Consider the following 25,230-nt stretch of genomic DNA (forward strand, 5'->3'; position numbering starts at 1 on the left):
TCAAATAGCCTATGTATTCTAGATGTCATGTTAAATGTTTTGTCTTACTCTTTTTTATTATTTTGTTTTCATATTCGAAATAAACTTAAATCAATCAACAACAAAAAAAAAACCCTGTAAAAACTATTAGCTGCGTTTCAACCCAGGTGACACTAGGCGGGCGGTCTATGTATGTTTTGTTAAAAGCATAATCTCCACCCGCCCGGGCTGTTCAGACGGCCCAAACACGCTAACCCTGGACAAGCAGGAAGTGACAGAGAAAAAAGAAACAACAGAAACAATCGAGGAGTGCAAACAGAAAGCACCTACCCCAGACAAGCAGTGTTTCTGTACCGTTATTCTGTGTTTTAGACGGAGTTAAGCGTCTCAGTTTGATTTTAAAAATGTCTTCTTTTACAATCGAGAGACAAACGCGGGTCGCTTCGGTGTTTCTTGGTGCCGTCGTGCTGGTTGTTAGCTTCGTTAGCCAGGGAGACTGTCAGACAACAACACCATCACCACCAGCCCGTAAGTTTCAAAAGTCAGGTTAACTTTACTAGTTTTTACTGCAACATTTCGTCGGGTAATTAGATACTTTTATACTAACTCATAAGTGTATTATTACATCAGATTTACTAAAATAGTGGTCCATTTTTCAGTACGTCACACAGCTTGACCTGCTATAACGTGTATTATCAGCAGGCTTTACTCTCTTGAAAATGATGCTATGTTCACAACTTTTCTCCACAGGAGATTGCCACAAGGAATGACTTTGGAACAATGGTCAAATTACTATTAAAAACAAAAGTGTATTTAAAGAGATCTGGATTGAGAGGGACATAATCTTTGTGACGGACTTGTTTGACGATCAGGGAAGTCTTTATAGCTACAAAAACTTCCTAGAAGCTAAAGCCTTTCCAGTCAAACACAGAGAGTTTGTTTCTATTGTAAAGGCCACCCCAACTGGTATGATTGAGTTGATAAAATGTCACTATCAAAATGTTACTGTACATATACCTTGTGAAAATGTGTGGGATTGATATAATGGATAAAAATGCACAAACAAGCATATCAGAAATGTTTTACAAAATAAGTTTTCCACCAGGGGAAAGTTCTTTTGGGATCCATAATTGAAGGAAATAAAGTGGTGTAGTGCATAAAGTTGTGTCCCTTCACATTCTGTCTCTCAAATAAGATCAGAGAAGTTCATTTTAAAATTTAAAAACATCATATTTACCCATGTAATAAATTCATTTCCAGGTTTGCTGATGTAGGCGAAATGTGCACTTTTTGTGGAGATGAGCCAGAGACAACTTTACATTTATTTTATGTTTGCCCCTTGTCATCTATATTTTGGAGGGACATGGAAAACTTCATACTCGATAAGACTGGACAGCCCATCGTTTTTTCACCTAAATATATTATCTCAAAATTTGAATCTAATAACAAAACAGTATGCTTTATGGGTCAATGATGTGATCTAACCCAGTGTCAGTTGGTGTAACAAAATGAGGGGGAAAAAAATACAATCAACATGTACATTGCAACACCATGGTATATAACAAATTTTATATAATTTGTCAAAACGTTAGAAAAAATGTTTTTTAGAATATGTTCTGCTCAATATTGACGAAATGTGTAAATGTAGAAATACTAAAAAAAAATGCCATTTGATGTTTTTTAAAATTAAGTTATTATATGTATAAGTCGACTTAAATACACTGTAGGTGGATAAAGTATTTAATATTTATCATTATTTTGTGGTTACACCATTTGACATCTTGCCAACCCTTATGCTTTGCCTCTGATGGGTCAGTTTCACATCCACAAGATGAAGTTTTCCAAATCCTTACCTAACTTTAGTGTTTTTACAATAGAATTGAAATTTTATATAGAGACTTTAGAATGGATGTCAAATAAGACATTTTCAGAAACCACAGAATAGTATAAAAGTACGCACCCTATACCCTAAGTGCCTTATTACATTATTTTATTTTTATATATATATATATTATATTCTACAGATACTGTAACTGACATTTTTCTTTATATGTCTTGTTTATATCCTGAATGCCTGTATTTCTCTCATTTATAATAAGGATCTGGAAAAAAGACCTGCTATAATGTTACTAGGATCATGGCTTTGGTTACTTACGTCTCTGTTTATTACTCTTTTTAGCATGTTCTACATACAGAAACTGTGACACTTGTGTTCCGCATGCAAAGGTAAGTTGTACAATTTTCGGAGCAGTTTTTGAAAGATTAAACTAGACCTTTGCCCGAACATTTCAAACTGCTGTCATAAATGGTTATTTTATGGTGCCTTGTTTGTCTGCACATTAAGTGGCCTACTTAAACTCCCACAACATGACCACAGACTCCATCAACTCTAATCGCCAGGCTTCCTAAACTCAGTGAAGCATGACTGCAAGGGACAATTAACTACAAAGCAAAATGTCAACTTTTAGTACTGGTTTCCATCAGCATGCACCAGGCAAACCCTCTGTGTGATGTTGTAATATTAATTTCAGGGCAATACTGCAGTTTGAGTACCGTTTAGGGTAGCCTCAGCCACCAGTGTATGAATGAGCACTGTCTGTTAGGGCTGCACAATCAATCTAATTTTAATCATGATCACGATTTTGGCCGCCACGTTTAAATTAACCTGATCCTCGGCGATATTCCCATTTTAAAATGCGGCTCTCCTGCATATCTAATCAAGCACTTTCTACACCAGTAGTCCACCAACCACCAGGGGGCGAACTTATAGTTAAGGTTTCATGTAGCTGCCTAAATAAATAACGAGCGAGCGCTAAGTAGGATGTGACGTAGTACTCGACGCCACAACAACACGCGCCATTTGTAAAAGCCAGCGACGCAGTGTTGCTAAGCGACTTTGTTGCTATATTTAGGAACTTTTCCGACCCCCTTAGCCCCTTATTTTTCAAAAAAGCGACTTTTTCTGGTGTTATTGGAGACTTTTGGAGACTTGTTCTTACCCTTCTTAACGAAGTGGCACAGTCCTCCTGCAGCAGTCTCTCCCAGCTGCAGTCACAGAGCCGGAGGGAATGTTAACCCCTTAGCGTCCAGTCTGCAAATTGCTAACAGGCTAACAGTTAGCTTTGTAGCAGTACAGTGTGTATGTGCTGCTGCTACAGGAGGTGTTCACTTAGCGATCTCTGTTTGTTTACAACAAGCACCAGAAACTCTGTGCACAGTTAGCGATGCCGGTTTGTTAACGATCACTATGTTTATGATCTGTGGAGACGCTGTGCATAATTAGCCATGTTGCTGTTGTTCCTATGTTCCCAATGTTTGTTTAAAAGTAGTGCAATAAAAATACAGATGTTTTCCCTAACATGATTAATAATCCTGATTTTCACTTTGGCCATAATTGTGCAGCGCTACTGTCTGTAGTGTAAAGTGCTTTGAGTGAAAGACTAGAAAAGAGATATACAAGTGCAGTCTTTGTAGCATTTAGATCTTAATAGAACCATATGCAGAGGGTTGACCTTTGTGTTTTTTCTTTACAGTGTCTGTGGTGCTTCACCACCAACAACTGCACAGAGTACCCAGTGAGCTGGTTGCTGCCCCCATCGTCCGTGTGCAAGTTGTCCGAGGCCCGTTGGGGAGTGTGTTGGTGTGAGTTGATCAGTCTTAGCATGATGTATAAGATGGTGACTATGTCTGCTTTTCCCTTTTTTCTCACTTTAGAAGACTGCATTCTCACTCTCTGTTATCTCACTTGTTCTGTAAAGGAATGTCTTTCACTGAAAAGTAAACATGAAAAAGGCTTTGTTGCATTGGAATACATTGGAGAAGGAAACTGTTTTGAGTTTCAGAGAACTGCAAAAAAGATGTGTCTAAAAACAAGATAAAACACTAAATCTGAGGGAAATGATCTTGCTGCATGGACAGATAATTTCACTTGACAAGATTTCTTAATTTAAGATTATTAAATCTAGAAATGAGCATGTTGAACACTAAAAAGAAGAAATTAACTCTTAAAACAAGATAAATTAAAGCTACAAGCAGTGATGAACTGGCCCGAGCAGAGTGCACTGCAAATTATTTGTTTCTTACCAAGATAAAAAAAACTTTAGATTTAAAAGTGATAGATAATTTATCTTGTTTTAAGAGTTAATTTCTTATTTTAAGTGTTCAACATGCTTATGTAATGGTAAATGGACTTATATATTTATATATCGCTTTTCTAGTCGCTTTGCGACCACTCAAAGCACTTTACACTACAGACTGCACTCATTCACCCGTTCACACACACATTCATACTGGTGGCAGAGGCTACCTAAACGGTGCCACCTGCCACCATCGGGAATTCATTTACACACCGATGAACGCAGCATCGGGAGCAATTTGGGGTATCTTGCTCAAGGATACTTCGACATGAATTCTATGAAGATGGAAAGACATGCCCATGTACCGGTTGAGGTATTAAAATGAAGAATCTCTATGAAATACTGGTTAGTTGGAGTTTTGGAGGCAAACAGCTGCAGGATGGTTCTCTTAGACAAACACTGGAGTGTTTTAGCTGAAGGGAACTATTACATACCTGGTTTTGTGAGAGGAGCCAGCCAAAACTCTGTTCCTCTCACTTTATTTAGCTTCAGTGTCACAGAGGGGGGGTTGCAACTTATGGTCGTACGTCTTATCTCTGCAGCATTCCACATGCTTCCTCTCTTAAGTTGATGATTTGTTGTGCCAGCTTTATATTTGATCCTTCCACGTGAACATGTTTAGTAGGTACAGAAAACAATCACCAGTTGTCCCTTAATTTCCAATTAGGCAGCTGTTTTTTTTAACCCATTGACGCCTAAAATGCCTGTAAAACCTCTGGGCGATTTTAAAATAAGCCCCTAACACCTGAAGTTTTTCTGGAAATTCAACAGAAGTGTCAACGCTTCTACTAAATAATTGATTTTCAGCCTCTGTAGCACATAGAAATGAAATTCAAAAAGTATTTGAGAGCTTATACAAATACTACAAAACGACGTATCCGCTTTCCAGGCTTCAATGGGTTAAAGGCTCAAAGCTCAGTTAATTCACATAGATAAATACAGAGTAGCCCAGCGGACATACAGAAGGCTACCAGTCAAAGGTGAATGACAAAAAGCCTGTCCAAACTTTTGACCGGTACTGTAGATCTAGTGTTTATTTCCTTAAATCACCTGAAAACAACAACAGTCTGTTACAAATAAAACACACATACCTCCTGTGTAACAGCCATCAGCTGTAATGTACAAACAGAGCCCAGGTGTGTACTGTTGCTATTTGTTGTTACATTTATTTTACATATGGCAATTCTTGCATCCAAGTGCATCATATACACATTAGGTAGGTTTATGCTGCCTGCAGACTCCATGATCATGGTCACTCATCCAACGTGAATACTAAGTAGCCATGTGGCAGTCTCTTCACAATATGATCCATCAGACCTTATATCTACACTGTAAAACCCAACTCAGCACTTATGCACAGTCCCATTATGTTTTACAGACATTTGTAGTTAACTAATAAGGTGAAACATTTTTGTCATGCTGCATTTAGCTGAACTTTCACTTCCCTTTGTATCATGCGTCAGGCACTTCCCTCAAAACAGCCTAATTAAGCCTCAAAGTTTTTTCCGGCTATGTACGAGATAGACCCGAAAAAAAAAATTCACCTTGCCTTTCAGGGCTTCCGTACTCATCAGAAGGAAATCATTTCCACATTTGTCAAAGTGGATTTGTCACAGCCAATTATAGAGATAAACGTAGATAGATTAAAAACATTTGTAAAATTTGACACGAAAATGCATTAATGTCTGATATGTAATTAAACCATGTCCGATTGACAGAAGTAGACCCCATCTAGGAATGATGTGTTGTTCAATGTGTTGTCAATGTATATTTATGTGTGTGTGTGTGTGTGTGTGTGTGTGTGTGTGTGTGTGTGTGTGTGAAAAGAGATTTTACGTGTATATGTGTATATATATATATATATATATATATATTATGTGTGCATATATATATATATATGTGTGTGCATATATATGTATATATGTGTGTGCAAATATATATATGTGTGTGTATATACATATATATATGTATATATGTGTATATACGTATATGTATATATGTATATATGTGTATATACGTATATGTATATATATATGTGTATATACGTATATGTATATATATATATATGTGTATACATGTATATGTATATATATGTGTGTATACACGTATATGTATATATATATGTGTATATACGTATATGTATATATATATATGTGTATATACGTATATGTATATATATGTGTATATACATATATGTATGTATATATATGTGTGTATATACATATATGTATATATATATATGTGTATATACGTATATGTATATATATATGTGTATATACGTATATGTATATATATATGTGTATATACGTATATGTATATATATATATGTGTGTATATACGTATATGTATATATATATATGTGTATATACGTATATGTATATATATATATATATGTGTATATACGTATATATATGTGTGTGTGTGTGTGTTAATTAGGGGTGCCCCACATCGTATCGACGATGAACGATAATACCGATATTTTTTTTATATGAAGAAAAAAAATGCAAGTTGCTATATTGGCAACATTCCTACTTCTTGATGTAGTGGCGTAAAGGTTTCCCATTAATGACCTTGACTGTGGCAGCCCGCTATAGTTTCATGTGCTGAGCTAACGTCACATTTCAAGCTACTGAAAGTTTATTTACACTATTCATATATGTAGGTATGCCCCCAACCCCCCCTTGATGATTAATAGTTGATTTTTATTTATTTATACAGACTAAAAAAATCATATTTTCTAAATATTTTTCAGTATTTTGTAATATCGTCAAGAATATTGTTATCGCAAAAATACCCACCCCTAAATATATACATATCTATATATATCTATATATATATATATATATTACAACAATCAGGGGCTATGGTTCTGACTTTGTGGCAGCTTGGACAAATTTCTCACAATGAGCTCATTGTCCCCTTCATGTGAACATTATATCTTCGTATCCAAAGGTCAGCTTCACTGTAACATCAAAATGTTTTGCCAGACTTATCTATGGCAATATCTCTGGCAAGAGTTTTGCATTTTGGCCATTGCCATCTTGATTTATGGCTGTTTTCAAATAGTTGAACCAGTCCATAAACTTTTTATGAGAATATTTACTGAGGTAATAAGTCAAGTCAGAAGGAAGGAAGGATACAAACTTTTTGTTGCAATCAGCATAAACATCAACACACTGGACGGCAGATGTTCTGGTTAAGAGAGTGACTTTTAGCGGAATGCATTCGTGGATGCTTTTAGTAACGTTGATGGTATACATAAACAGTTGATTAACGTTGGGCATTTAAAATGTATTACTGTACGTCATTTACATTTTTTTACAAGGACTGTCTCTGGAGCAGTCGTGGACGCATTGGGCTGAGAGTCACCAGGTAGCAGCGGTCCATCCTGCATGCACAGATCCAATAATTCCAAAAGAAATACAGCTGTTGGCATTTGCTCTCTCTCTTTCCCCAACTAACAACAAACCTTTCATGCTATTAAACTGCTCTACGCACTAACCCACCTATCGCAGAACTTAGCTTGTTGCGAGAATAGCAAACAATCCATCTTGTTAAACCATATTCTAATCATAAAGTTAACATAAACAGACACTATGAACACGACGCTGGTGGCACTGTGTTCCCGTGTGTCTTGGCTGCCGCTGCTCTGGTGACCATTCTTTTCAAGGCACACTATTCATTTTCAAAAAGCACAAATGTATGTCGAAATCCTGCAACCTCCTTGACTTTATAGTGCTTCATATCTTTAGCTGAGACTTTGCCCTGTCTAGATCTGCATGGACAGGCTATTTCAATGCTGCAGGGAGAAGGAGTACTTTCCTACCCAACTGTCTTCTCCTTACGTTGTCAACAGATATACTGGCGTGGTGTCTTCATTAATGTATGATATTGGAAGTATTGCCACTAGTCTAAGACGAGCTTGTGTCATAGGTAACACTAAGTCATAATGCTCCAATGCAGCAGACAGAAAGCACACTGGGGTCCTGGAACTGTACCCTTGTCTTCTAAAGAATGACTGCACTCTGCACCTCATCCGTACTAAGGCCTTTTTCCACTAATATCTTTATTTATTCTGTTATTTTCTGTGCTTTTGACTGAAAACTGAGGCTTAAATGAACTGTGACTAGAGGACTGAACGTTTTTTTTTCTTTCTCAATAGCACCATTCTATCCCAAGAAACTAGACTAGATGACCCATTTTCTGTTAAGAAGACTTTCTTCCTGTCAAAGTGAAAATGATGAAAGATCCAGCTGTGAAGACATTGGTCTAGTTGAGTTGTTAATATCACTGTAGCAGCTATGGGCTGAAGAGTTGTGGCCACATCTTAAAACAACTAAACATATAATTAATTCTAATTAGTAGGCCTAATTACGTAATAATTATGCAGTTGTCTATGCTGCCCTGCAAAGTCTAACTGCAGTAACTAAAGTTTTGGTCGAAATTGAGTTATAACTAAAAATAAACTCCTTGATGTCTGTTTTATCTTGTGACAAAGTTTTAGATTTCAATTTTGCTTTATTTCATAGAAATAATGATATAAAAATTGCAGTAACTACAAAATCCAACTCAAAACCAAGCAGTAATTGCACTTACCACAGTCTGCTTTGGATATATATACTAATTTAAACATAAAAATAATAGAAATAATACGTTTAATTGATCGGGAAATTATTATCTAGATAGTGATGAAGTAAAAAAAGTGAGATAAAATTATAGTAAGACTAAAATATAACATTTCTTTATAATATTGAGTCTAAAATACACAAAGCTTTGAATAGAGTTGTTAAACACTTTTAAATACTCTTATAACAAATTCAATTTGAAAATGTTTATTTACTGAAAACTAAATATAAAAGCTGAAGAAGACATCAACATTGTAGTTATTGCATTCTGTTTCTGTATTAGTATTAGAACCTTTTACAGTGATGCAAAACCAGAGTGCAGTAACTACAGTTTTGGGGTCAAAGGTCAAATAAATCATCATGATTTTTGAGCGTAAAAATGACATCAATTCATGTAGAAATAAGTGTTATATCACTTATCTACATATCACCAATTTGGCTGACCAGTTAAAATGTTAAAAAAACAACACTTTAAAGCAGTTTTTCTCAGTTTTACCCTTTGCATAGTTACTGCAGTTAGACTTTGTAGGGCAGTATAGGACATAAGTCGTGCTTAGGTTTAATTTATTGCTCATTGAGGAACTCTATTTCACATGAAAGAGATCACATCTTATTTGACAAATTGCTGCAATACTTAGGTTTTATCTCAACAGTAATGGGTAGCAAAATACTAAGATATATGCGAACAGAGTCAAGGAAGATCATTTTAATATCTTCAACATGCCTTAAGCTAGTATGGGAAGTTGTGGGAAAAGTCATTAAGGCCAAGATGGGAAAGCTAATTGTAGGCAGACAAACTGAAGAAACAAACTTCATGTGAAAGAAAAATAAATGTTAGAGTCAGCTTTCTTTTTTTTTAGCTGTTAAAATGTTCATCTTTCACTGTAGCTGTTATGTTTTAACTTTAATGTGTTTTCACTGAAAATGAAAATGTAGTCATTTGTATTGTTGCCCAGAAGTCAGCAGGTGGCACTATTGCCAAACAAGTTGAGTTTATATTGTCGTTCAACAGAAAGAGGGGCCCCAAAGAGTCAGGTTTCATTTATTATATGACCTCAGAAAACAATGAAGTTCTTGAATAGAATATGAACATGACTAATGTGTCTTCTCTTGTGATTCAGTGAACTTTGAAGCCCTGATCATCACGCTGGCTGTCCTGGGTGGAATCATCCTCATCAGCATCGTGGCATGCTGCTGCTGCTGCTGTTGCTGCAAGAATCGTCGATCAAGGTGGAGCTAAATGACAAGACAGTTTAATTTCAGTGCAAATCCACTGTATGTTCTTTGTTTGAGTGGATGAGTGTTAGATAGATGTTTCAAACATAAAACACTTGGGATGTGAATACCTGTACTGCCCTACAAAGCCTAACTGCAGTAACTACAGTTTTGGTTGAAATTGAGTTATAACTAAAAATGAACTCCTTGATGTCTGTTTTGTCTTGTGATAAGTTTTAGGTTTCAATTTTGCTTTATTTCAGAGAAATAGTTATATAAAAACCACAAAATCCAACTCAAAACCAAGCAGTAATTGTATTTACCATGGTCTGCTTTGGATATATATACTGATTTGAACATTAAAATAATAGAAATTATAAGTTTATTCAAAAGGGAAAGTGTGTTCAAGTAAAAAAGTGAGATAAAAATATATTAAGACCAAAATATAGCATTACTTTATAATATTGAGTCTCAAATACACAAATCTTTGAATAGAGTTGTTAAACACTTTTAATTACACTTATAACAAAATAAATTTCAAAATGTTTATTCACTGAAAACAAAATATAAAAGCTGAAAGAAAACAACAACATTATAGTTACTGCACTGTTTCTGCATCACTATTACTATTACTTAACCTTTTACAGTAATGCAGTAACTACGTTTTGTGGGTCAATGGTCAAATAAATCATGAGTTTTGAGGATGAAAATGACATCATCAATACATATAGGAATAAGTGTCATATCACTAACCTACATATAACCCATTTGGCTGGCCAGTTAAAAAACGTAAAAAAAACTTTAAAGCAGTTGTTTTCAGTTTTGTCCTTTGTGCAGTTAGACTTTGTAGGGCAGCGTAGGCTGCAGGTTATGCTATCTAGACTTGAGACGAAATATAATTACCTCTTCTGGAGGTTTAGAGTTACAATGTAACCGAAAACCAAGACCCTCACACCTATACAGTTGAATCTACAACCCTTTTGTTAAGTGTTAAAAGAAAAACTGAATATATGCCTCATATTGTAGTGATATTGTAATGGATTTAATGAATAAACTTATTCACTGGTAACTTAGTGTAAATGCTACCTTAACCCTCAGGGTTAGCAAAAGCTCCAAATCCAGACTTCTTGATGACATCTAGACTAGAAAACAAAGCAGCGTGGAGCCCTACTGTAAATTTACCTCTAAAGTTCTGGCTGTAAACTCTATGAGGTCAGTTTCAGTTTGATGATGATATACCAAGTAAAACTGGAGACAAGCTCAAATATATTTAGTATAAAATGATAGAACTGGATGTAACCCTCTTACATGTTTGATTTGACACCTTTGTTCACATTTGCAACATTTCAAATTCTTTATAGAGCATGATAGTGTTTTGGAAGTAAAAAAAAAAGATTCAAAATCACATTTTATGTTGGACTCAAGGACAAAAAAAGACATAAAATGACAAAAAAAAAAGGACACAAATTTATTTAAAAAAAGACACAAAATGACCAAAAAAGACACAAAATGACCAGAAAAGACACAAAATGAGAATGTTGCAGGACAGAGAGATTCAAAAGATCCTTCGCTCCTACAGCCATCAGGCTGTCTCATTCTTCAAGAGATTCTACCAGATTAAGTGATTTTCCCCTTGGGGATGAATAAAGTAATTTTCATTGATTTGATTTGATTGACAAAATTACAAAAAAAAACACAGAAGAAGACACAAAAGGACCACAAAAAAACACGCAAAATAACTAAAAAAATACACAACAAAATGACCAAAAAAGACACAAAATGACTTACAAAGACACAAAATGACTAAAAAAATACACAAAATGACCAACATTGTTACGCAATACAAGACACAAATAAAATAGTCCCACTAGAATAAAAACCAGAGCTGGATGACAGGATCACACACAATCACAAGATCACATTTATGTTGGTTTTTTCTTTGTTTCTTTTTGGTTCCAAATGTTGATCCAGTAAGTCAGAATACAAAATCAATTATTATTTGGTCATATAGGTGAGGTTATGCTGGGAAAGAAATATACCAACATGGCATTTAAACATTTTTTAAGTGGTGTATACAGGCAGGATGAAAAGGAGTCAAAAATGGACTAAATAGCCCAAGACTCCATAGAGTTAAGAGAGATTGATTAACAGGGGTTTCATCCATGTCTGTGAATCAAAGTTCTGTTCCTCTGTGAATCAGATAAAATGAGTTCTTCAGTGCAGTAAACCTCTAGAGTTGAACCCTTCAGTTGAACTCTTGAATCTGGGCGACATACACGCTCCACTGTTGCTCTTGTAGTTTCATGATTGTAGCTTCATTTACAAGACAGCTGTGTGTGTGGTGCTGTCATTGTGCTGAAGTGAGACCAAAAAGCCCCATCAGTCAATCATCTGCAGGCTGGCCTGTCACACACTGACAGTCCTGTGTGTGTAGGAGTCTCGTTCATGTCTATCATTTGACAGAAGGAAATGAGATGGATAGCACGCACACACACACACACACACACACACTAACACAAAAACCAAGTGTCCATTTAAATCCACCATGTAGTTACATTTCCCAGAGGCAATTTTATTTTCTCACCTCCTGATTGTTCAGTTTCCATTAAATTGCATAATTTCATTATCAAAGGTGACTCACCTTCCTGTAGCAAAAGCTCTCAATTTACTTTTCAACATCAATTTCCTTCTGTTTCTCAAACTGCAGAGAAAAATCTCAATTCAAATATAAAGCATGCTTGGGAGAATTTGAATCACTCGAACTTCTAAATTGTAAAACTTTGTGAAAAGAATACCTCCTTTCAGTAAATATGGCATATCGTAGGTGTGTAATTTGTTCCATACGGATGGGTGTGTTGTTGTTTTGTTCTGTTCAGTAATTCTAATGCTCTCTCTTTCTGTCTTTAGGCCTGACAGAGATGAGGAGAGATTTGTCAGAAGGAGAGAGGAGATCAAACAGCGCGCAGAGGAACGGTAAGAACTTCACTCCAAGCTTAAGTAAAAGCAGCTTAAAGCTGTCAGTAATAAAAATACTAACTGTTTATTTAAATAACAGCTTTACATAGCAGTGTGTTTCTCCGCATCAAGGTTATTATAGTTAACGAAAACTAACAAAATAACAAAAACTAGAATTGAAAAAACATTTTCGTTAACTGAAATAAAAATAAAAATGAGAGTTTTTTAAAAAAACTCACTAACTTAAACTTTATTATTTGTTTACAAAACTAACTAAAATTATAGTGAAAATGTCCTTCGTTTTCGTCTTTGTCAACTTTTTTCATACGTAAACCTTTTTGGTTGATATGAAATCTATTTCATCTAACTGGTTTTATGACTTAGTAAACTTATTGGGGCTGAGATGGATCAGACAAAGGAAATAAAGGAAACATTCATTGTGACCTTTTTGAATCTCGCACCCAACACATAGCCCATTACAAAAAAACTAAAACTAACACTAAAACTAATAAAAACTGAACTAACCCCAAGCATTTTCCAAAAAATAAAAGTAATTAAAACTAGCAAACTCACTCTAAAAATGAATTAAAACTAACTGAATTTGAAAAGAACAAATCACAACAAAATTAAAAGTAAAACCAATGAAAAATCCAAAACTATTATAACCTTGAGACACACACACACACACACACACACACACACACACACACACACACACACACACACACACACTTTTCATACTGAAAGTTCTGTGATGAGACTGTAGTTAAACCAAACTATTCTACCATATATTACTCTCGTATTGCTGAACACAGGATTTCCTGCAACAGAACAGTTCATAGTCCCCAACAAAAGGGCCCTGTGTGTGTGCGTCTGTGTGTCTGTGTGTGTGAGAGACAGACAGAGAGACCATGTCAACAAGTCTCTGTCCCAGAGGAGGAGCTCACTCTTCCTCCACTTGCATCCAAATACACCAATTGGATTGTCAAGGCTGGGCAGCTGCTCTTTGGTAATGTGGTCATAAATAGAGTGGGCTACATCCTGTGCAGTGCCATCCACTGTCGAAGAAACAGCGTGTTATTCATTGAATCATCCAGCAGGTCTCCTGGTAGCCTCTTTTCCTGTGCCCCATAAATGTTTCAGCCTCATCTCTCTATTTAGTGCCTGTGCTCCCAGTGCATTCATCCACTGAGGAAGGCTGGGTGATGTGTTGGTAAGCAGCGGGCCAGTCGTGCAGAAAGAAAGTCCCTAACTGTGGTTTATCATCATCACTTGCAGTGCTGGGAACATCAGAGCCCTGGTTCTGTGTATGTGTGTATGTGTGTGTGTTTGTGTGTTTCAGAAGGGCTGTGAGTTTAAATCTCCAACCTCCTATGAGCTGTTCTCTCACGTGCCACTGAATCTAGTCAGGGTTTCCAGCAGTGAGCTTGATCCAGTCTCCGAAGTCACAGTTAGTGCAGTGACCTACATAGATGCAGTTCATGTTGTGATCAGGACGTTCAGAAAAGAATGGACCAACCATGGGAAAGACAAGAGCCTGTGGACACTGCTGCCTGGCATCCAGACGTCAGCACTGAACCTTCATTGTCATATGAGCCTCGCTAATGCCTCTTCAGCTTTTTAAGCTTATTAAGCAGACTTCTGTGATCTACGGTTTCCCATGCAGCCCTTCTTTGTTAAGATTTGCAAAGATTTTCAACGATTTTTCATGCATCTTGGCTGAAGCCTAATAGACCTTGTCCACAAAAGACACTGGCCCTCATTTATCAAATGAGCGTACGTCAGAAAGTGAGCGTAAAGTGGTCGTACGATCATTTCTACACAAGGCTCGCCATTTATCAATGTGGACGTAGCGGAGGGTATGATCAGATCTCAGTCTGCTCTCAGCTTGTGTACACAAATGTGAGTCAGCGTGAAGTCCACACGTCTGAGTCTGAGAATTGATCTTAGAGTTTTATCAGCTCCAGGCATCTATAGTCTGTGGTGTTTTGTTTTTTAATGGTGACAAACCAAAGCATGTTTAGACTACATCATTTATCATTGAAACATTTAAAATAGATACGCACCGCGACCGTGAAATTCTTTAACCAGAATACTAGCCGAGGCTGTTAAATGTTGTTGTCTTCTGTTGTTTACTGTTATCCAGCTGGACACCGGAGCGTCAGCGTCTTCTTCACCAGCAGTGCTGCCCGAATAGAAACATTTCAATCAGCGCTGCCACACACTCCTCTGACTGGGACATAATTATTACTAAATGTAAAGAAGTGAATAATATCTCTCCATCATAACAGTAACAGTATTTGGATATTACAGTGCCTTGCAAAAGTATTCATCCCCCTTGGATGTTTCACCCTTTTGTTGCTTTTACACATCAAATCATGGTCGATATAATTTGGCCTTTTTAAAAAGAATTTACAAAAAAACCCTCTTAAATATCTAAGTGAAAACAGATTTTAACAAAATAGTATAAATTAATTAAAAATATATAAGGTAAAATAAATGATTGCATAAGTATTCATACCCTTTAAAATAACTGAACTAATTCAACAGAGTTTCAGCTAGTCGATGCAGCAGAGTCACAGTTAGTGAAATGGAGATCACCTGAGTACAGCTGATGTGTGTCAAGTGATCGTAGTATAAAAAAACATGTGTCTGGGAGGTCCAGTCTCTGGTTCATCACTATTCCTGTTAGAATTGTACCATGAAGACAAAAGAACACTTCCTGTAACTCAGAGAAAATATCATTGAAGATAAGTCAGGAAATGGCTACAAAAAATATCCAGCTGACTGGACATCCCACAGAGTTCAGTTAAACCATCATTAAGAAGTGGAAGCAGTATGGCACTTGTTTAAATCTGCCTAGAGCTGGCCGTCCTCACAATCTGAGTGACCTGACAAGAAGAACACATTAACACACGAACATTTTAACACAGTGGAGACAGAGCTGACATCATCGCGCGACCCCAATTGGGGTCGGGACCCCAAGTTTGAGAAAAGCTGCTTTGGATGACTTGTTTTAATCAGCATCACCTGTTTTTCTTCTCTGAACTGAGAAAAAAATATTCTCCCTTTGTCAGTGTGCAGTCTGAATAACAGCCTCAAGGTCAGAGCGCTCCTGTTTTTTTGTCGTTCCATTCATTCAGATTTAGTTCCATCCAATATATTTCACCAGCTCTTTCTCACAATGCAATGCTTTAAACAAACAGTGGGTAAATGTTTAATTTCAGTAACACCCCACTGTTATGACCATATGGACACCTATCACTGATTACTGGTTACTGGACAAACCCTTTATGTCTTTGTGAAATTCAGGTGTAGCTCAGCATTTCTACACATGATTGTCGGACAAGATTCCATTCTTTGTTTTCTTTCTTTTCATTTACCTTTTTTTTTTTTTTTTTACTTCTCACTTGTTGAATGCAGCCATATTTCTGTAGAGGGACAGTCACTTGGTTATATCCAACCACCCTAGCTGCTCACAGGTAAATACCTGGCAGTAAAACAGTGATTTCCACCAGCTCTTTGTCCAGAGATGAAGTGAAGTGACATCCCTGGAGGTCCAGCACACAGAATGTCCTCCCAGGCTTTTGTTACTCCACAAAAAAGCTGAGTTAGGGGCAGACAGCAGGCCTGTTGCTCTGTGTGTTTCACTGCCAGCTAAGTGTTTTCTCGGAGTCTGAAATAAGTGAAAATATGACTTCACACTCCACCACAAGCCTGTGTTTAAATGCCGTTCTCCATTAGGAATGTAGACAGGCCTTTTCATACTTGGTTGGCTGTTAAGGATGTAAAAATTTTGAAAATGATGTTTTTCCCCCACTTATTCTTTTCATCCTTCATGTTGTTGAGTCCCATGTTGACATTTTGTACATTTTTCAGCATTAAAAGCTAACCTGATGACCTGGTGATTATGAACTGTCAAATGTGTGATAATAATAAGTCATCATTTGGGGAATTTGTTATGTGCAGACGATGTTTATTGACATCACCAAAATTGTCCAATGAATAGGTTACTTGTCAGTCCACATAATCAATGTTCATATAACCAGACGAATGTCACTGTTTAATATGAATTTATAATCTATTTTAAAAATATTATTTTTAGAGACACTGAGCAAAAATCATTAGCGTAACACATTTTTAAATAAAAAAAACAACGAAAGGTTTTTTTCTTTTTTTTCTTTGGCAAGCACTTAAATATGCTTAAGGGCAGCTGGTATCACCAAAATGTATTTTATTAAAATATACACATATTTTAATGCAAACATTTCTATCATTACCTTAACATTTAACCATTTTTTTCTCATGAATTTTCATTCAGATTTGTTCTTTATACATTGTTAAAACAACGTTATATTTGATTATATTATGTTAAATTATACATTTTTAAACAAATGTATATTTATTTTATATAGTTTATTACATTTTTATTGTATATAAGTGTCGGGAAACCATGACATGTTTATCTGGACACATTACGGTAATGAATTTGTGAATCAAATATATGTTTAAAAATATAGAAATATTATTTTAACACAAAACAATGAACTGTGCCTCATTATGGCTATACTGTTCATTCATATAAAAGTGAAATATATTTAGTTTAATAAAGTATGTCCTTATAGTCTTCACAGACATAACTTAGACTGGCTTCATGAGAATCACCCGGGTTCCACAGGATGACTGACATCCATCACAGCTCACAAAACTCAGATCAAACTGTCAAACTAGGCAGCACTGTTTTATGATTTGCTGTAGGTCTATTTAGAGTCATTTTCTGTTGGTAGAGGTTCCAGACTGATATGATATAGTTTGACGATGGAAGGTGAATAAAGTTGGAATGCAAAACTGACCAGAACTAAAACACAAAAATAAAATATATTTTCCTAACAAACTAAACCCAACTAAAGGTGTGAAAGCAAAATATTTTCTGACCTATGAAATCACTTTTGTTTTTCTACAGAAACGTTGAGAGAAAGGCAAGACACGATCAGATCCGCAAGAAGTATGGTATGTATGAATCTTGGTCTACATTGTATTCCCAAGTGATAGTTTGACAGACTCAGTAGCCGTGTCTCCCTGTGATGTATAAAGCTGCTGTACCTGAGCTGATCACTGACTATAACACAGTGCCTCTCTGTTTTAGTGATGTCAGTCGCTTTCAGATTTTCCAGGACATTCTCATTCCCTTTCATTTCCATACATTGTGCAAGCAATGCATTATTCAGCAGTATATGCCTTCCATCCTCGAGCAAGGAGATTTGGGTCACTTGTAGGTTACACTGAGTCCTGTCTGCTTAAATCAATATAAGAATGCTTTATCATACAGCGGTGTCCCCTCATGACTGGAAGCAGGATGCTGCACCACACAACAGAAGCAACAGACAAAGACTTGTTTTTGAATAAACACTTGGTGTCATAGCTGTACCATACCACCACTGTCGGGAGCAGCAGTGACATGCAAACACAGATTTTATATATATATGTTAGGGCCGGGACTTAATTAAAAAAATTAATCTAATTAACTAGAGGCTTTGTAATGAATAAATCGAAATGAATCACATTTTAATCGCATATAAATATTTGACCTGAGAACAGTGAGAAGTAATTTTTTTCACATGGATTTTTAGTATACCATTGAATAATGACTGAATACATAAGCTTAAGCAACAAAAATATTGTTTATTTTTGTTCAAGTCCAACAGACCAGTGCAATTTTTGCCATTAAGTGTAGCAATAGCATATCTAGAAATATAGTACATTTCATAAATCCAGGTAGCCTATAGGTAGGTAGACCTTCTGTAAACTATAATACTTTGGTTTTTGAAGTAAAACACAATCCACGCTAGCTACCACACTAGCCGCTAGCTGCTATATGTTTTGCATTGAGGTGATAATTGAGGCTGGATGTGCTGCGGTGATATGTGAATTCCTTGTTGCATAGCAACACAACCACGATTTTATCGATGCTTCCATCCGTTGGTTTTTTGTAACAAAATGTCCCATCATCCACGGGGCCAACCAAAGGGATCTCATCAGCTTCTTCCTTCAGGTTCACTGTGGTTTGTTGTTGTCTCAACTCATCAACGCTAGTTGGTGCTCCAGTATAATCGGCCCGCCTGAAACTCATCCAGTGAGAAACGTTCCGCGGTGCTAAAATAAGTGCGATTAAAATGCGTCAATTTTTTTAACGCGTCCATTTTTGTGTAATTAATTAATCTTAATTAACGCGTTAAAGTCCCGGCCCTAGAATATATATATATAAACCTTTATTTATCCAGGTAAAAGTCTCGTTGAGATTAAAAATATCTCTTTTCTAAGCCAAGAAAGCAGCATAAAACGAGACAAGTTACATTTAAACACAGTGATCATAAACAATTAAATACAAATAAATACAGATACAGTATCACAACAACAGTGAAGGAGCCTTAGTAGAGACTTATATGGAGCAGCCACACCAACCAAGGGAAATTATTTCTTTATCCTTTAGAATCGATTTAAATTCACAGATTGTGATCAACTCAGACAATTTCAATTCCTTTTGCAAATTGTTCCATGATAAAGGGGCGTAACTAAAAGCTTTCTTACCTAATTCAGATTAATCAACAGTCACCTAATGCATGGGAACAGTGCAAGATAAGTTTTAAGGGTTGTTCAGATTCATTCTGTGCACTCATCAAGTTCATTCTGAAGATCTTGAAACATGGCAACAATCTTCTCCGTCTCAACAAGGCAAGACGCGCAAATAATATGAAGATTATCCAGATTATAAACAAGCCAGTAGTTTAGCCCCATTATTTAAACCACCCATGATGCCTAATAATCCCTTATGGCAGAGGAAAAGTGAATGCCCTCATAACTACAAGAAATACAGTTGGGCAAAGTTGAACAAAGGAAGTTGATCTAGTGTTCTGGTTTGAATGAAGTGTACCATGATCACAATACATTCGTGATTACGTCAATAGCTTTGTAAAAGCTCTGTATCATTAAAGGTTTTGCCGGCAGCAGCCATTCTAGGATTGCTTGTGATTGGGTCTCAGTGACGTAGGATTCCTCCTGACTACTTCTAACTTCTCAAAGATTTAGGAGCTGGTCTTGTGAGTTACTTGTAGTACACTGCAAAAAAGGGATGTCTAAAAACACTAAATCTGAGGGAAATGATCTTGCTTCATGGACAGATAATTTCACTTGACAATATTTCTCAAATTAAGATTACTAAATCTAGAAATAATCACGTTGAACGCTTAAAATAAGAAATTAACTATTAAAACGAGATAAATTATCTTTCACTTCTAAATCTAAAGTTTTTTTTATCTTTTTAGGAAATTAATAATTGTCAGGTCACTCTGCTCGGGCCAGTTCATCGCTGCTGGCAGCTTTAATTTATCTTGTTTTAAGAGTTAATTTCTTATTTTCAGCATTCAACATGCTTATTTCTAGATTTAACAATCTTAATTTAAGAAATCTTATCAAGTGAAATTATCTGTCCATGCAGCAAGATCATTTCCCTCAGATTTAGTGTTTTTATCTTGTTTTTAGACACCCCTTTTTTGCAGTGTGCAGTGAGTCCCCTGGCAGAATCATTGAAGTAAGATGTCAGGTTATGTGTTTTTGTGTATGGACAACATGACAGAGTGATGGATGGTCTGTTTCTCAGGTCTTCTGCTCTCATTAGTTTACTTCCACAGGGATTGCAGACAAAACTGCACTCCTTTCATACTTCTTCTAGTCTCTTCTGTAAAACAAAGTCCAGGGAGCTTTGTTCTATTCTCTGTGAGAATAAACATTAAGTCGTGTCATGTCCTGAAAGCACTGCCTCTCAGTTGAGGTTGAGAATCATCGAAGGTGGCTGAGCATCACGTAAGAGAGGGCCAGGAGGCTTTTCAGCAAAATGAGAAATAGTTTAATGTCACTATCAGTTAAAACTGTCACAGCAGGGGAATATGAATTATAATAACGTCTTCTATAAAAACAAGTCTAAAGCTCATATATTTGATCTTTTTTGTTTTAATGTGTATCCAAGCTGCCATGTAAAAAAATATATAGTTTTTCAAGGGGGGTTAGATGTTAGAGCTGTTTCATGCCCTTTCCACTGCTTCCAGTATGGGAATCAAATATTGAATAAAATGGCTTTGTTTTTTCTAGTGGTAATCAGAAGTGTATTCAGTAATGTCTCACCGTTTTAATTGCATAGAATATACTGCCCTGCAAAGCCTAACTACAGTAACTACATTTTTGGTCAACATTGAGTTATAACTCTATATTTTATCTTGTGACAAAGTTTTAGATTTCAATTTTGCTTTATTTCAGAGAAATATTTATATAAAAACCACAAACCAAGCAGTAATTGCACTTACTACGGTTTGCTTTGCATGTATATACTAATTTAAACATAAAAATAATAATAAAAATTATACTTTTATTTGATAGGGAAATTATTATCTAGATAGTGATGAAGTAAAAAAGTGAGATAACATTATATTTAGACTAAAACAAAACATTTCTTTATAATCTTAAGTCTAAAATACACAAATCTTTGAATAGAGTTGTGAAACACTTTTAAATACACTGATAGCAAATTACATTTGAAAATGTTTATTCACTGAAAACAAAATATATTAGACAATACAATACAATAAATCTTTATTATCCACCACGGTGGAAATTTGCCTTCGGCTCACCCGTAAAGATATAGAATTTCATTCAAAACATACAGCAGTTGAGAATGCAGTTAGAACATAGAATAAGAAAAGAAAAGAAAAAAAACAAAACAATTAAGAGCAGTTAAAAGTCAGTGCATCACTTATGTTGAGTTGAGGAGACGAGTAGCGTTGGAGATAAAAGAAAAGAAGAATATAAAAGCTGAAAGAAGACGACAACATTGTAGTTACTGCACTCTGTTTAAGCATCACTATTAGAACCTTTTACAGCAGTGCAGTAACTACTTTTTTTGGGTCGAAGGTCAAATAAATTATCATGATTGTTGAGCATAAAAATTGCATCATCAATACATGTAGAAATAAGTGTCATATCACTTACCTACCTATAACCCACTTGGCTGGCCAGTTAAAACAAGTTAAAAACTTTAAAGCAGTTTTTCTCAGTTTTACCTTTTGTCTAGTTACTGCAGTTAGACTTTGTAGGGCAGAATACTGGGAAGGAAAACAGTTCCTGCATGAAACCACTTTTCTGGGTTTCGACAACTTTTTCCTCAGCAAAAATAGGTGTTGAATACATATTGACCTCATCCCAGCAACAGTACACTTTTCACTACATTTTCATTGTCCATGTCTGTAGAATATGTCACGGGCATGAAAAAAAAAATGTTTAACTCAACACTCCCTGTTTCTGTTAAATAAAAGCCCTATGGAGTTTCTGTGGGCAGAATCCCTTCATTTGTTAAAAATTCTGTACTGTTAATTGCACAGCTCCATATGCAGTATTACAATATAGGGTTGGGCGATATATCCATATCAGAAAATATATCGATATGTTTTTAAATGTGATATGGAATTAGACCATATCGCATATATCGATATAGTTCAAATTTCCGCTGTGATCCCAGGCAAGCTGCTTTATACATAAATGCTCCCTTACTTGTTTGTCATATTTAGTTATTTTGTAATGTTCGTTATTCTTTTCTCATATAAATATATTTATTTCAGAAAAAGATTGGCCTATTTCATTTCATAGGCTATTTTTATTTAAATGTGCACTTCATGAAGTTTTGATTTTTTTAAAAAGGTTCTCCTGTTCTTATACAGTATTTATGTTCACTTAAATAAACGGTTTCAATATAACTACATGTAATATTTGACTTTGACTGAACATTTGCTCTCACTTGGCGATAAAATTTTGGGATATATATATCGATATTCAGCCTAAATATATCGGGGTATGATTTTTGGTCCATATCACCCAGCCCTATTACAATATATAATTTTATTCCTGGCACTCTATTATTTTTGCCAGTGGTCAAGAGCAAACTCAATGTAGATGGCAGGCAGCGACGCAACAGAGGAGCACAGCATCATGTTCCTGTTTCTGCTATGAACTTATGCGTTTTCTTTTTGTCCACACTTTGTCTTCCCTCCTCTTTCCTCTGCAGGTCTGATGTGTGACTCGGACCACCCATACAGCAAGTTTGAGAACGAGTAAAGCAGCGGCATTGGACCAGTTCCACAGGTAGCATGTGGAGTTGGCTCTTAGTTTTAGCTTGAGTGATATCTCACACACCACAATCAATCAGACAAATACTGCTTAGTGCCCTCATTCTGACTGATCCTATTCAGACACAAATCTCAGTTTCATACTTAAAAAAATCACAAACCTAAAGAAAAAAAAAATCTTGATTCTTGATTCTTGCAATGTTGTGTGTTGGACAGATGGCTGTTGAAGCTTGTTTTAAATCTTCCTGCAAAGTTCTTTTGTCCGCGTAAATGTCATTATATGATTAATCTCTTTTTAAATATTGTAGTTTCATATCAATCTTTGCACTTTGTATATACAGTAAATTATGATGTATGGAATACAAAATAATTATTGTACCGCAGATGTGTTCTGACACATAAATAAAGTTTTTTTCTCTTTTAACAATGAGGATTTGCTCATTTATCCTGTGAAAATATTTTTCTCTTCTGGTAGTTTTGACTATTTACACAACATTTGAACAGATATGTAAGGTCTTTTAGCTTTTCATTGCAAAAAGTGATTAGTGATTAATATTCCACAGAATGCATTGAACAGGTTTTGACTCAAGGACACGGCGTAAGACACTAAAAGCAGCTCATACACTTCACCCCTCACTCACGTGGACCTTATTTTAGTGATGCATTGACATGTGTGATACACCAATAGGCTGTACAGCATCTGACCCGAGCTCTAACAGTGCAGATGGGTAGATGTCGTTTGCAGCAGTTACAATTTTTACAGTGACGGCTGTCTACAACCTTTTACTTAAACAGTAACTAAATTAAACAGATTTTAAAACGTTCTATTTAATTCCAGCCTTGACTGTAAGCTCACATCTAGTTACTTTATCCTGTTCATTTTCTGTGTGCTGTGTTACTCAGTGGAGTGCACATCTCCCTTTGGTGAGTATGACAAGGGCCAAAATGTGGCCTGCAACAGAACAGGATCGGCAACCTGCGGCTCTGGGGCCACATGTGGCTCTTCAGGCCATCTGCAGTGGCTCCATGTGGCTGTGACAAAAAAATGTATACCAAATGAAATTACTTTTCTATTCTCTTTATATTTTAACTTTCATTGATGTTGGTGTAGGCCCAAAGAAATTTGTATTCCTGAATTATAAAAATCTGTTGCTTATATACGGCATTACATTTGATGTTATTTTTACATTTTAGTCAACTAAAATGTGACCATAGAGTAATGAAGTCTGAGGCTCGGCATCTTAACATCTGAGTTTTGCCAACATCGGGTCTAGTTTTGAGTTTTTTCTTCAATTCCAAATCTCACAAAAAGATATTGCTGGTGTTCAGCCTCTCATTTGTACTTGGGTCATGGCTGCATTCTGACAAAATCATACTAATAAATGCTCATTATTGTTTATTGTTAAAAGGATCCCCATAAGCTGTCACCAAAATGGGAAAATCACTTAACAATGGTAATGTAAAAACAATGAAACATTGTAGACATCATTAAAAATCATCAAAATGTATTAAATTCACAAGTATTACATTCAATATTACATTCATACAATCCATTCCCTACTCAGTAATTTAAATTTAAAAAAACAATTTGAAAGATATTTTGCTATTCAGCTTATGTATATTCAGTACATTATGACCTATTAGTATTATGGGTAGGTTCATTTAGACTCAGTAGTGCTGTTTTATCTTCATAATAAGGCTCAAAATAAGGTATGCGGCTCCATTATGATATGTTTCTCTTTTTTTTGGCCAACAATGGCTCTTTTACTTAGTAAAGGTTGCAGACCCCTGGCCTAGCTGACTGCCTGATATGTTTTTGCTTTGTGATTTTTTTCAGCAAAATTTACAAAGGCATTTAGTGTATGTTAAATTCCCGTTGGAATATATATATAATGTATATGTATATATATGTATATATATATATATATATATATATGTGTATATATATATATATATGTGTATATATATATATATATCCTTCAACAGTCCAAAGATATGTAGCTTAGGTTCAATTGGTGACTCTAAATTGCCCATAGGAGTGAATGAGAGCGTGTGAATGGTTGTCTGTCTCTATGTGTCTGCCCTGTGATAGTCTGGAGACCTGTCCAGGGTGGACCCCGCCTCTCACCCAATGTCAGCTGGGATCAGCTC

At 35.8% G+C, this 25,230-nt stretch overlaps 1 protein-coding gene across 1 annotated transcript; it reads left to right on the top strand.

Annotated features, from left to right (window-relative positions):
* Window positions 1-250: 250 nt before the first annotated feature.
* On the top strand, window positions 251-23,506 carry LOC131975974 (pituitary tumor-transforming gene 1 protein-interacting protein). The gene is made up of 7 exons (XM_059338827.1): window positions 251-507; window positions 2,159-2,205; window positions 3,513-3,621; window positions 9,862-9,970; window positions 12,863-12,928; window positions 17,874-17,920; window positions 23,019-23,506. Exons 1-7 carry the CDS (start codon window positions 384-386, stop codon window positions 23,066-23,068), a joined length of 552 nt encoding a protein of 183 aa, XP_059194810.1. The 5' UTR covers window positions 251-383; the 3' UTR covers window positions 23,069-23,506.
* Window positions 23,507-25,230: the final 1,724 nt, after the last annotated feature.

The sequence above is a fragment of the Centropristis striata genome, chromosome 8 (assembly GCF_030273125.1).
Source record: "Centropristis striata isolate RG_2023a ecotype Rhode Island chromosome 8, C.striata_1.0, whole genome shotgun sequence".
In the NCBI taxonomy this organism is placed as follows: Eukaryota; Metazoa; Chordata; class Actinopteri; order Perciformes; family Serranidae; genus Centropristis; species Centropristis striata.

Bases quoted from the DNA above. Each gene is read 5' to 3' on its own strand.
- LOC131975974 (XM_059338827.1), top strand. From the start codon at position 384: ATGTCTTCTTTTACAATCGAGAGACAAACGCGGGTCGCTTCGGTGTTT. The intron at 508-2,158 runs GTAAGTTTCAAA...TACTCTTTTTAG, and splicing joins AACACCATCACCACCAGCCC to CATGTTCTACATACAGAAAC. The intron at 9,971-12,862 runs GTGGAGCTAAAT...TTCTGTCTTTAG, and splicing joins TGCAAGAATCGTCGATCAAG to GCCTGACAGAGATGAGGAGA.